General features: G+C 34.8%; 1 protein-coding gene across 1 annotated transcript in view; it reads left to right on the top strand.

The window, feature by feature from the left end:
• Positions 1-12657, top strand: part of DNAJC1 (DnaJ (Hsp40) homolog, subfamily C, member 1) — a gene marked incomplete at its 5' end in the record, with an annotated part of 67385 nt that overhangs the window by 9579 nt on the left and 45149 nt on the right. Inside the window, 2 exons of the mRNA XM_010189267.1 lie at positions 528-621; positions 10600-10690. Of these exons, the coding sequence (XP_010187569.1) occupies positions 528-621; positions 10600-10690 (185 nt within the window). The remainder of the gene's footprint in view (positions 1-527; positions 622-10599; positions 10691-12657) is intronic.

Raw genomic sequence — 12657 nt, 5'->3', positions numbered from 1 at the left:
CGAAAGATACCACCATTTCTTCTATTGATTCATAGAAAGAAATAAAGGGTTTAAATAGTTCATACAGCGTGAACTGGATCAATGCAGGGTGGAGATCAGAGCCCATTGTGCTGATGACATCAGTGAGTAATGCTCCAATGAACTGCAAATTACATTAATTTTTATGTATTGTTTTGTTTATGCTATAGTCTTCATATCTGGTTGTCAGCAGTTGGGAACACTTGGTTGGGGCTTGAGATTGTTGGTGTTTTGTTTTGTGTTTTTTTTTTTTTAAACTGTAGTGATTATGGAGCTTACAAGTTTATTTTCTTTAAGAAAAGCTCTTTTTAAGATATCAAAATACAGTGATAATTAGAAGTTTGCTGTTACATATTTTGAATTAAATATTAAAAATGTACCTTTAATATTATGTAGTTACACATGTTCGTAGGAGCTAATGAGAGCTGATCATCTTAAAGATAATGGGATAGTTCTTACTTTAAGATTGTGTGGCAGTAATGAAAAACATATAATTTTTTCTACTACAGAGTACTGGACAAACCGCAGTGGCATGACTTACTTCCATGCAAGCTAGGAATATGGTTCTGTCTCACTGTGAAAGCCTTACCTCAGCTATTCCAGGTAATAGTAATAATTTTTAATTATATTACTATATTTTTCTTGATGGTGTTGTTATACGTAATCAGATATGTAGCACTTGTTCTTATGAATTTTCTGGCTCAAGCACATGCCATATATATATATATGGGGGGTATATGTGTGTATATATGTATATATATATAGATGTGTGTGTATATGTATATATATATGTGTATATATAAAAATCACTCTCTGTGGGCAAATTTAATACCGTAATTTCATCAAAATATGAATACATTTTAAATAGATGTTAATATTAACATGCTATGGAATTCAGCAGCAGTTCCTACTAGGCAAAACTACAAGAATAAATTATGGGAGAGAGATGATATACATACATCTAATTAGGAATAGGAATGTCTTTTAAGAGATCTGTTAATAAAAGTATTTTTATCTCAAATAAACAAGTGCAGTGTTTTCATAGCAAATATTAATATGTCATTTAAATTTTGGGGAACAGTGAAATTACTCTTTCTGAGTGAGCTTTTTTTAAAATAGCTGGCTAATGGTATAAATTGATATCTGAAATTACTAAGGTAAAATAACAAAGGTATGGTTGTAATTTCTAAGTATAAATGTGGCAGACTTACCCACAGTTGTGTTTTTTTAATCTAATACTATAAACTGTAAAACTTAGCTGATATTCATCCAGTGTAAGTATTGTCAGATTAGTTATTGGGATAACTCCTTAAATATCACATGCTCTTTCTTTTCATTTCTCTTGAATACACTTGTTTGTTTTTAATACACTTGTCACTGCTAATGAATATGGATTGGGGAATGTGAGGTGGATTTTACTTTGGTTTACAGAAACATTGAGTATTAATTCTGAAATAGTATAAATGCCATCAGTGTTCAACTTCTGTCTGTGTTGAAGCTGGAAAATGCATATAATTCATAATTCCTAATCTGTTAGCAAAAGGCTTATTAAAGTTTTATAAACGCATTGAAGTCTGGTGTTTTAGCATTTGTTTCTGTAGTCTGTAACTTTTTCTATGAAGAGATGCAAAAGTTAATATCTCTGCTTCTGTTAGAAGTTTCATCAGAACTGTGTGGCTATTTTAGAAAGAAACTTTGCTTTTTACAAGTTTTTAAAGTAAAAATGATGATGCTTAATTCAGTGAACTGTTGTGCTCAAATTAAACTTTAATATTCATCCCTCATTGAGGTAGGTCAGATGGAAAAGAATTAGGTTCAGCATTGCTGTTGCTGCATTTTTGAGTCTTTCTTCAGAATGATAGTACTTTCCCTTTTGCCTTACTTGCAAAATATTGAAAACATAATATAATATTATAAGATTCATGAAGAATTTTAAATTAGGACTTCTTATAATCTTGCTAAGCTGTCATTTTCTCATTTTGATGATTTTAAGATAGTCTGTTAAACGTTTCAGGTTTGCTGTTCAAAAAGCAGCTCCTATGTCTGCCAGAATAGGCAGAAAAGATGAATACAGCAAAAGTGATGTTTCACGCTTTGTAGATGCCTAGCCAATACCTCTTGCTGTGGATTTTAAGTCTGTTAAATCAATGGTAGTGGAAAAACAGCTAACCAATATCTCATGGAAAATTGAAGACCAGCAAGCAGGGATTGGTGGCAGGGGAAGCAGGATGTAGAGGAATTCAGAGCTGGATGGCTTTGGAGCAAGGAGGAAGCAAAGAGATGATGTTCTGGAGTAAGTTGCACCATATGTAAATTACACTACTGCCTAACTCCAGGGTTTGTTTTGTTGCTATGTAAGATGACCTGCAGATCATGTAACTTAAAATGCAATAAAATAGAGGTAGTCTTCAATATTAATCATATTCAGGACTTCAGCAAACTGAAATTAATTGCTGTAGCTTATTAGTTAACAATACTTAAAGAAGTATTACCTCATCTGAATAGCATAAGAACAGCAGCGACCTAAGTTGGAGATGTTTTCCAAAATGATAGTGTGAAAGGTACCATGTATGTTTTGGCTCGCTGGACAGAGAGACCTCTGGGCTCTTTTTGAATTGTATTTAAGGTTTCACCAAGTTCTACCTTAGTTGCAGTCGCCAAAATAGAGCAAAAAAGTAGCTGTACTTCTATGATTATACTCTGGTATAGAGATCCTGTTTTGAATATAAGTGCTTTTCTCTTTAATAACACAATAGCATAGGCTTGAGATTTCAGAGTATTTCAGACTTTTAATATAAGTAGAATCACTAAGGCAGCTTATCTGGAAGATAAGACTCCTGCATATACTGAGTAGCATTATATGTGCTAGTTATACATGCAAATGATTTTACAAGGTGTTACAGTGATTTACATGGATGGCTACTACAGATTCTAGCTGTTTATTGAGTTAATCTAAATGATTTCTTCAGTCATTTAAGAGCCAACAAGTTATTTTCAAAGTTGGCTGTCATTTATCTGCAACTACTGTGATTGCAGATGAACTTCTAAAAATGCATCCATATTTAAATGAAACCCGTTTGGGACAGAGAAGGGTAAGAGTTATCAGTACTTTTAATGAAATGTTGCTTCTGCCACTGAGTTTTTCAGAGCTCTGTCACTGAAATAGCTGAACTGCTTCTTCAGATTAAGGAAACGAAATCACCTGTCTGCTTATACAGGAAACATTATTATAAACAAAATCCACAAAACCAAACTACCACCACCAACAATAACAAAATTCCCTAACCAAAAAAAAAACCCACAAGAGGTCAATTTAAACTTTTTACCACTTCCTTTTACCTAGCATCCATCTCTCCTCACCGTTAGTTAATGTGAATATTCTACTTACAACAACTCTGTCTGAGGATTTAGGTTGCTGAGCTTCTGCCCATGCCTGGCTCTCATTTATCCAATTGAGTGTCTTTCTCCTACGTCCCCTCCTCCTTCAAAATGTCAGATTTCAGAAGGAGACACTTAAAATAATTAAGGTGGGCCTTTACTGAAGAAAAATGCTTTGTTTGCATGCCCCTGTGATGGCCTGTGCCATTTTATCGTAGTCTGCATTTTGTGTCGAGAAACTGGAAGAAAAATGAGTGAGAGGAGGATGAGAGAAACTAAAAAATGATTTTTTTTGTAAAACTGTTGACAATTGTATTTTGAGAGAGACTACATAGGTTTTTATATCCACACATTTATTTTAGTTAATTTTGGGGCAGCATCTTTAAGCTTGTTTGAAGAAGCAAAGGAAAAAGAATACATAAAATGTATCATAAATCAAGTATCTGTGGAGTATAAGTGGAGTATAAATTACATTGACTATTACCAAGTTTAATTCTTATAATGTAGGGTCAAGAAAAAGATAGAAAAAGAATGCAAATTGTTTCTAAGGTCATTTATAGTTTACTCATTCATGAGAATGACCTGGAAGAAGGCTATATATTTAGAAAACTAAATAGAAGCAGCAGCAAAAAAGAAACAAAGCTGAATTACAGTGTTTATTGGAACTGAAAATTGTTCTTACGAAGAAATAAACCAGCTAAATATAGTGTCCAAGAATTTCAGTTTGTGGTGAACGTAATGCAGAATAGATGTTGTGTTAATTATACTTTTCTTTTGAGGCAAAACTGTCATATGTAAACTGCAGTTTATTCCCAGAGCAGCTGGCTAGAGTTTTTTCTTTGGATGTGCAAGCAGATTACTTAAATTGTATGTCTTAAAAATGTTAATTATTATTCTTCACAAAATATTTCTTTCAGAAAACTGAAGATAAGAATGTTTGTTAGTGTTCCTGTCAGCTTCTTTTCTTCCACCTTGATGTGGTGAAGCTTAGCAATGAATGTCTTTATTTTTACACCAACTTCCTTAATGCCAGTCAGCACTAGGAAGTATTTTTATTAGTTAAATTATGAGGTTGCTGTTGTCCTGAGTGTAATGAAGCAGAAAGCATTTTTGTTTGTTTCAGACTGAAATGGATTCTTGTTAAGAAAATAAAGCTTCCTGTTTTCTTCTGTCTGTAACAGTGTAGGTGTAGCACACAGACCCCAGCAGTGACCGCTGGAAGAACTTCTGGTGAGTCATGGTAATGAGAAGGCAGTTCAGGCTCAGTACATGGCTGCACTGGGTATAACCTACCGAGATTGTCAGCAGAGCTTTCAATTACAATTGCAACTTTTGTTTATAAAGACCTTTGTGTAGCATGAAGTGATTTCAAACCAAAAAGCCAGTAATTTATTTTTGTGTAGACTACCAGATGGTAATTACTGTAGCTGATTTAGTAGCCTGGAATAGATTCAAACTAGTGACCCAGAGGTGTTTTATTTCTTGGCATTTTTTCCTCAGGTTTTCTTTTAATCCATGATTACATTTCAACACCTGTTTAGAGATGGTTCAGCTTTGGCCTTAAACGAGTTGGCTATGTGTCATTATACTCAAGAGGCTTTGGCAGCAGGGCACCTCCTTTGGCAAAGTTAGCTTTTAGGCAAGATTTAATTAGGTCTGCCAACATTTGTGTGGGTAGTTTTTGTCTTCACGTATGATTTCATATAAAATCATCCTGTGAGATTAAAATGAAATTTATTTCATTTAATAACATATGCCTTAAAAAGAGATTTTTTGGAAGGGATTTCTTCAAATCGGTAATGTTAAATATATCCTTAATTCTCAGCGTTACAGGGTCTTGATGTGTTCCAACATACTGCACCGCACCAATGTTGATATAAGTTGTGGGGAGTGAGCAATTGCAGGATGTGTGGCACGAGTGATTGCCCATTTGCTCTGTTTCTTGCTATTTCGCAGCTGCTGGGAGAACCAAAGTAGGAATGAAGCTCTCGACCCCGGGGTCAATTAGAAGCGTAGAAACAGGTCAGAGGAGAGTGAATGGTAAAACAAGTATTTGGGGTGTATGCAAGTAAGCAAAAATAATTTGCATCTAACAGGATACTGTCTGAGGCTCTGGAGACAAAATGTGCTTTTCTGCATAGAAAAAGTTTTAGGTAAGCGTAAAACATTAAAGAAATTTGCCTTTAATTGCCTGTTGTTCTGTGTCAGTCAATTTTGTTCTGCTCCTTCAAATCACTTACTGCATGTCTGCACATCCCAGCACCCATGTTAGAGGAGCGTAGCTCCCAGAGTAGCTCATGTGTAGGAGGCGATACTGGCTCCCAGTTAATGGGATTCCTTGGTTGTGGTATGAGGCTTCCCAGGGTGCGAATGGGTCCCAGGGAGGCCTTGCAGCATTGGCCTCAGTTTCCCCTTCTGGCTGCCTTTGTTTCACCAGTGTGGATGTGCAATACCCAGCAGATGTGGCATCAGCACAGCCTGCTGCTGCTTGTCCAGTGCATCTGAGGCCTGGGAACTGCACTTCAACTCCTTATAAAGGAGGAAGTAATGCGATTCCTATTTATTTACTAGTTTTTCTTCAATTAAATACATTAAAATGCCAAAGAGAAATATAAATCATAATGTTTAAATTTTTTTTACATTTTTTTCTTACCATAACACATTTATATTAATAGTTTATAAACTCATCAAAAGAGTGTTTTTGCTGTGGTATAATGGCTGGCATTTTTATTGCATAGAAATAGCAAATTGAAGGTTGGATGTAGCAGTAATTTTAATTTGACTCCTTTTTTCTCTCTTTTAAAGAGAAATATAAATCATAATGTTTAAATTTTTTTTACATTTTTTTCTTACCATAACACATTTATATTAATAGTTTATAAACTCATCAAAAGAGTGTTTTTGCTGTGGTATAATGGCTGGCATTTTTATTGCATAGAAATAGCAAATTGAAGGTTGGATGTAGCAGTAATTTTAATTTGACTCCTTTTTTCTCTCTTTTTTTTTTTTTTTGGTACAAATTGTACAGGGACACTACTCAGACAAAAAATTAGTTCAGGAACTTGATATAAATATGTCTCTTTAGGTCTCTGGGTTGATTTAATAAGAATTAATGCAAAGAAAATTATTTCAATTCACTGGTTTTAAGTATGCTTGTGGGAAAGTTTGCAATTAACTTTAAATTCTGAGGGGACATATTTTGTTTGCATCAGTCCCTCACCCAGAGTGAAATGTGAGGCTGATTCTATCACAAAATCAGTAATGAAGTTTCACATATGGCCAATACAGCAAATTGTTTCCTATGTTTGCCTTATTTCTCCTAATCTCTGGTCTTTCTGAGGTAGACCAGAAAGCCAGGAAGATTAATTGGAGGGGAAAAAAACCCCACAGAGCAAACAAACCAACAAAACCTCATCACCCTTCCCAAAAGTTGACGAGAGGCTGGAGTGACTGAGTCTTGCTCAGAACTGAAGTTTTTAGTTGCAGAATTAGCACAGTTTGAATAAATACTTAATCTGTTGATTTAAAAACAACAAACAAACAAAAACAACATCAACAAAAACCCACAAAAAGCCTAACCAAAACCTCAAACCTCCCAACAAAGAAAGAAAAACTCCCTTAAAAGTCCAGTATCAAGAATTTCTGTATTTCTGCATAGATCAAGTGCAGCGTCGTCTTGGCAGTCTCAAATTTATTGACATGAGATGATACTGGTATAAAGAGGAACCGAAATACAATAATTTTTCAGTATTCTTCGTTCTTATTTGTTATTAAAATATTGGAAATATGTTGAGTGTTTGTCGATTTTATTTTTCTTTTGCAACACTTTTTAATTTTTTTTATTAAATATGAAGGTAATCACAGGAACTTCCTGTACATGGCAATTGAAATATAATTTAAAAATACTAATAGCAGAATTTTAGCATTTTTAATACACTCTTTTTTTCATTCTGTTCCTTTTCGGAAAGTCTGTATTTGAAATTACAGTATAATAGTCCTCTTCATTATTCTTTTTGCTTAACTACAGGCATATTACTGCTCTGATAGTGAAGAAAAGTGGTGTATTTGTGTCAGTATTCTTTTCTGAAAACTTCTCATACTCCTGCAAATGAGTAGGTAACCTGGAGCTTTTAGTTAGAACAGTTCCAAGCTCTGTATTTGTGTGTCTCTTTCCTCTGTCCCTTTCCACCCCCAGAAGGACAAAAATGTTTTCTTATGTTTATTACCTACTGAAGGTGAAGTATACATAAGGTGCAAAATTTTGATGTTGTTCCTATTTTGAGCTGTTTCGGGAAAGATCCTCTAAAAGAAAAAAATCATTACTGAATCGTGAGGAAGGAGCATTAGATTGGAAGAGGCTGTATCTATATTGCTGGTGCTTTTAGGGCCCTGAAATGTTTGTCTTGAGGCAAAATGACTGCTTATCACTTTGGAAAAGTAAAAAATCAGAACCTAAATCTATTTTGAAATACACTTACTGCCAAAACTGAATATTCTTGAAAATGAATATTCCTGTTGAGACTGATACTGTTGAAAACTAATGAGGACTAAATTGAAATGTGCTTATTTATGCTAAGGCAGGAGTTTTCTTCAAAGAACTTCCCATTTTAAAATGTTTTCCAGTGTTTCTTTCATTTTGACTTATAAGGCCTAATACCGATATGGTTTGTATCTGTGACTAAAATCTTTACCCAGGTAAGTATTTTAATTTTTCTTTACAACCTGTGGAGCCATTTCTTATGCTTTTGTGGGAAGGATTTTCAAATCTTCACAATCCATTTTGATTATTTTTTATTTGGGTTTTTGTTTGTTTGTTTGCCTTACTTTATATGTATTTTATTACAGTTTTTATGTGTGGTCCAAAATGTGCAGTTTCCCCTTTTTTTGTGATTATGGTATAATCCGTAACAAACTGTGATTAATAAGATAAAAGACTAGTGTTGCCTTTCTTACCTGGATATTACTCCATTTGCAGTGCTAATCCATTTTATATCTATAAAGCAGCAATACTACTAAATTTCATTTACGTGCTTCTTAGTAGTTTTCTTTGTTGTTCAGCTTTTGTGTCTCATTTTCATCTGAGCCACATTTCCAATTGTTCCATGATTGACGTGCTGGAGAGATTGACAGTTACCCCCTAGTGCCTGCTGTCTGGAGATCCCACAGCAATAATGGATTTTACACCAGAATTTAGCATCAGATATTGGCTTTCAGTGTCAAATGGGTTAAATTTAAATGCTGGTTAGCTGTAGTCATTTTGAAATCATGGCCTTAAACAAAAGCATTTTTTGGCTATCAGTATGTCTGAGTCCTGTGTGTGCCATGCAACCCAATGTCTCCGACTTGTAGCAGAAGTTAAACGTTGCTTTATGGATGCTTCTGCTTCTTAAGTATGTAAATAGTTCATATCTGGAGAGCACAAGGAAAGTTTCCATATGTGGTAGAGAATTAATATTTTAGGTAAACTGAAAAGAGAACCAATGCTGATTTAATTTTGTAATTCAATTTTATAACATAGCTACTGAATGTGTTTCCTCAAAGCCTTCATATCTGCTGTTAATGGTAGTCCTGTACCTACACGCTTTTTTAGACCCCATGCTACTAAAACCACCAAAACCTCCTCTTCCCCATACCCCAGAAAACCCTGTAAGCATGTGAGATGCTGTCAGCTGCTATGTCCCAGCAGCAAGAAGTTATGGAAAGTCTTTAACATTTCTTCTTTGTGCCGTGACCTCCTGTATAAACCTGGCAGAGAAATGTAATTTCCTATTTCCCATCCATGAATGTAAAGATAAATAGAGTAAGAAGAGGTATTTTGGAAGGAGGTGAAACCTTACAGATCTTTTGTGGGAATTTGTCAGAGTTGTTCTTCAGGCACGATGACTTGTATTGGGGGGATTGTCTCCAAAACATGACAAAGCTCTGCTCGGAGCTGGGTCATGATCCTGTCCTGTGTTGTCTCACCTCTCTCATGCATCTTTGAAGGAGTTGATGCCACTATAATGCAAAGAACAACTGTTGTGTTGTAGTGTCTTTGCAGGAAGCAGTATTTTCAGATCATTTCTACCATTTGAGGAAGCCATAATGACTACTTAACTCAGTTTTTATTTTCAAAATTTATTAAGATGGCTTACTTAATTTTTAATGAGACCAGGTTTTGTTCAAATTTATGGGATTATAGTTGAAATTAGAAAAATATTTACTGATGTTTTACAATACATTCTACATTAAAATTTAAATCTCCTTTTATATGTAAAAAGTGGGACCATTAATGTAATAACAAGAATAGAATTATTTTAGCTATAAAAAACTAAGGTTAAGTTTATCTAATACTATAATTAATATTGCTTTAATACAATAGATGTTCTGCATGCTTGGAAATGATAAATAATAATTTGTCTATTTCGGCATTTCTATTATAGATTCATGGGTTTTGAATGAGTATAGAAATCTCTTGAACTGGTAAGAGTAAGAAAAATCTCCATACCTCTTACTTCAGCAATCTGGTTGTTCATATTGGAAAGCTTTCAACACAAATCTATAATTACTAATTCATCAGACTTTGGAAATACGTAATTTATCATGAGATTTGTGACAGGACTTATGGTTTTATGTGTAAATTTGCCAAATAGATTTCAGATTAGAATCTAATCTAATCCTTGGAGAAAAAACTAGTATATTTTTTCAGCACTTTAATAGCAGTATAGAAGTTGGTTTGTGGGGGGGAGGGGGGGGAGGAAGAGAGGGAAACAAGTCAGGTTTTGGAGTATGCGGCTAGTGTTACCATAGTGAGTTCACACTGATACGACTGCTCCCTAGCAATTGCCTTGGTTTGTCCCTGCACACACTACTCAAATTTAAAACGTTTCTTTCTTCCTTAAACTTCCAGATTGCTGATGTGAGCAGAGTGGGTACCTGGCCTCTTACAAAGCTGTAGGTAGTGATCAGAAATGGTTTTCTGTTTTGCTTTTCAGGTTATCAATGAGCATCGTAGTCTGTAATATCAACACTATTACATTTGAACCTTTATTACACAAAAATTCTACATTCTAAACAAATACTTTCTATACTGAAAATTGCTGTAACGCAAGGAAACGAATGTATCTTAAATTTTTTGTGAGGTTAATTGAGAACTTAAAACAGAGCCATTGCAATAACTTGTTTGTATAAGGATGCTAATGCCATTGCAACATTTTCTTAAAGGATGCCAGACAATTATATGTAGAATATAAAGAAACAAAAATGAAGGCGAAAGAAGATGCCCTGGCTAAGGCTGAACTTGAAACACTTCAGAGTGAGTTTTTACCACTGTCTTAATAAACAAAGATGTGATATGATATACCTACTACACAGGATGTATATGAACAATGTTATAATCTTCTAAAATATGTGCTTTATATGTTTCTGTACTGTTGTTAAATTTAAGTAAGCTTTTAATTTTATGACTGAATTTGCATTAGGCTGCTGCTTTGTTCCTATAGAAGCATAAAACTCAGGTGATAGTTATATAGTAGCAACAAAAGCATACTTTGCTAGAAATGTTGCTTTACAGGAGAGGGAGAGCTCTAATGTATAGGTCTCAAGCATTCTTGTGTTCTCTTTGTAAATATATATTTTTAAATAATGTTTAATAATTCTTTTGTGCATATTGAGTTGATTTTTGTGATAGAAATTGAACATAATTTGAAATTCCAAAAGCATGGATGCAGACTTCTGAGATGGATTCATGCTATTGTTGAAATAAATGCCTTAAAGTCTTTACACTCTTATAAAACACCACAGAAGGCAATTAGCATTTCCCTTAATAAAGTATTCAGAATAATTGTAGGTGACTTTTCCTATTATTCTTTTGGTTATTTGCTTTTGCCAGTGATTGAACCTACCCTCTTCTGAAGACAATTTTAAAAGTTTTTTTGTCTGTGTTTGTATGTGTGTGCTTGCTTTATTTACTGTACTTAAGTGCATGCTTTTAAGTTCCTTTATTCTGACAAGTGCATTGAGTGCTCTATAATAATTTACTAGCTTTGAGTATGCATAAGCCTTTAGGCACTTAAAATACAGCTGCATTATTTATATTTACAAAATAGCTTAATTTTGTAAAATCAGCAAAGAGATCCAGTTTCAGCGATAATTCCTAACTTATCAGTAGCTGAATCTATTTTGAGAAAATGGATAGTATTCAGCACCTCAGTAAGCATCGTGGACCCAGGCCAAATCTAGCAAAATAGTGCATTTAATGCTTGTTAGGGAGGCCTGCCATTATGTTTGAGATACCTACCACAAAATGGGCCCTTGAAAAGGGTCTTGACTCTGGTTATTAAAAACTTGTTATATTGTCAGGCAGTAACGTATTGTTATTGCTCAGGATAGCGTCCATACATTCATCACTGCAATCTGTGACCTACTGTTTTGAAAGGACTGGTTTTTGAAAACAGAAGTGCAAGTGAAAGTATAAAGTCTTAAAATTATGGTGTGCGTGTTCCTGCGTTTCACTGAAAGACCACGTGTGAACTTCTCAGTATTCGTTCTATGGCAGGTATCATGTGAGAGTCACTTTTCTGTTGTTGTTACCTTCAGTAGCAGTGCCCACATGTGAGAGGTGCAGATTTGGCACACTTCCCCCTCCACACCACCGTGTTCCCTGTCGGGTGTGACATGGCATGTGACCCCCATGTCTGCCACATGACCCAATGTCACTCGCATGAGCAGGGTCCAGTCCTCACCAGTCATACCAGTTGGCATCCTGCCCTCCCTTGGCAGACTTGCTGGCAGGAGCAAGAGGAAGGATTGAGAGTCACCACCTGTAATTAGCAGAGTTTGAATTTCGGCACGGAATTATAATTTGTTCAGCCATAGCAGTGCTGTCACTGGGCAGCAGAATGAGCTGTCAGTTAGCTTTTTAAAAAAAAATAAGGCTCCAAAGAGAAGAACAAATGATGCATTTATGTTACTGTAGGAAAAAAATATATATATAATTTTTTCCTGAAGCTTACATGCAAAGCATCTGTTAAATTTGCTTATTTCATTAGATTGTTCTGCCTTGTCACTTCACAATTAGCACAGAAAGGTTGCAAATCACGAAATATGCATTTTGTTTGCCCTCATTCCTCTTAATTTTAGAGACCATCCGTGGAATGCAAGTTCATAATAACAGTTCCATCTATCTAATTGAGTAAATGTATCTCATGCAGATTAGCAATTGCTGTTTTATGGTGCTTGTTTTTTCATGACCTAATTGCCAGTTTACTCCCGTGTCTATCT

Source organism: Mesitornis unicolor, unplaced genomic scaffold (genome assembly GCF_000695765.1).
Source record: "Mesitornis unicolor isolate BGI_N332 unplaced genomic scaffold, ASM69576v1 scaffold24837, whole genome shotgun sequence".
Classification (NCBI taxonomy): domain Eukaryota; kingdom Metazoa; phylum Chordata; class Aves; order Mesitornithiformes; family Mesitornithidae; genus Mesitornis; species Mesitornis unicolor.
The sequence above is the reverse complement of the archived record's forward strand: the minus strand, read 5'-3'. Positions and strand labels throughout refer to the sequence as shown.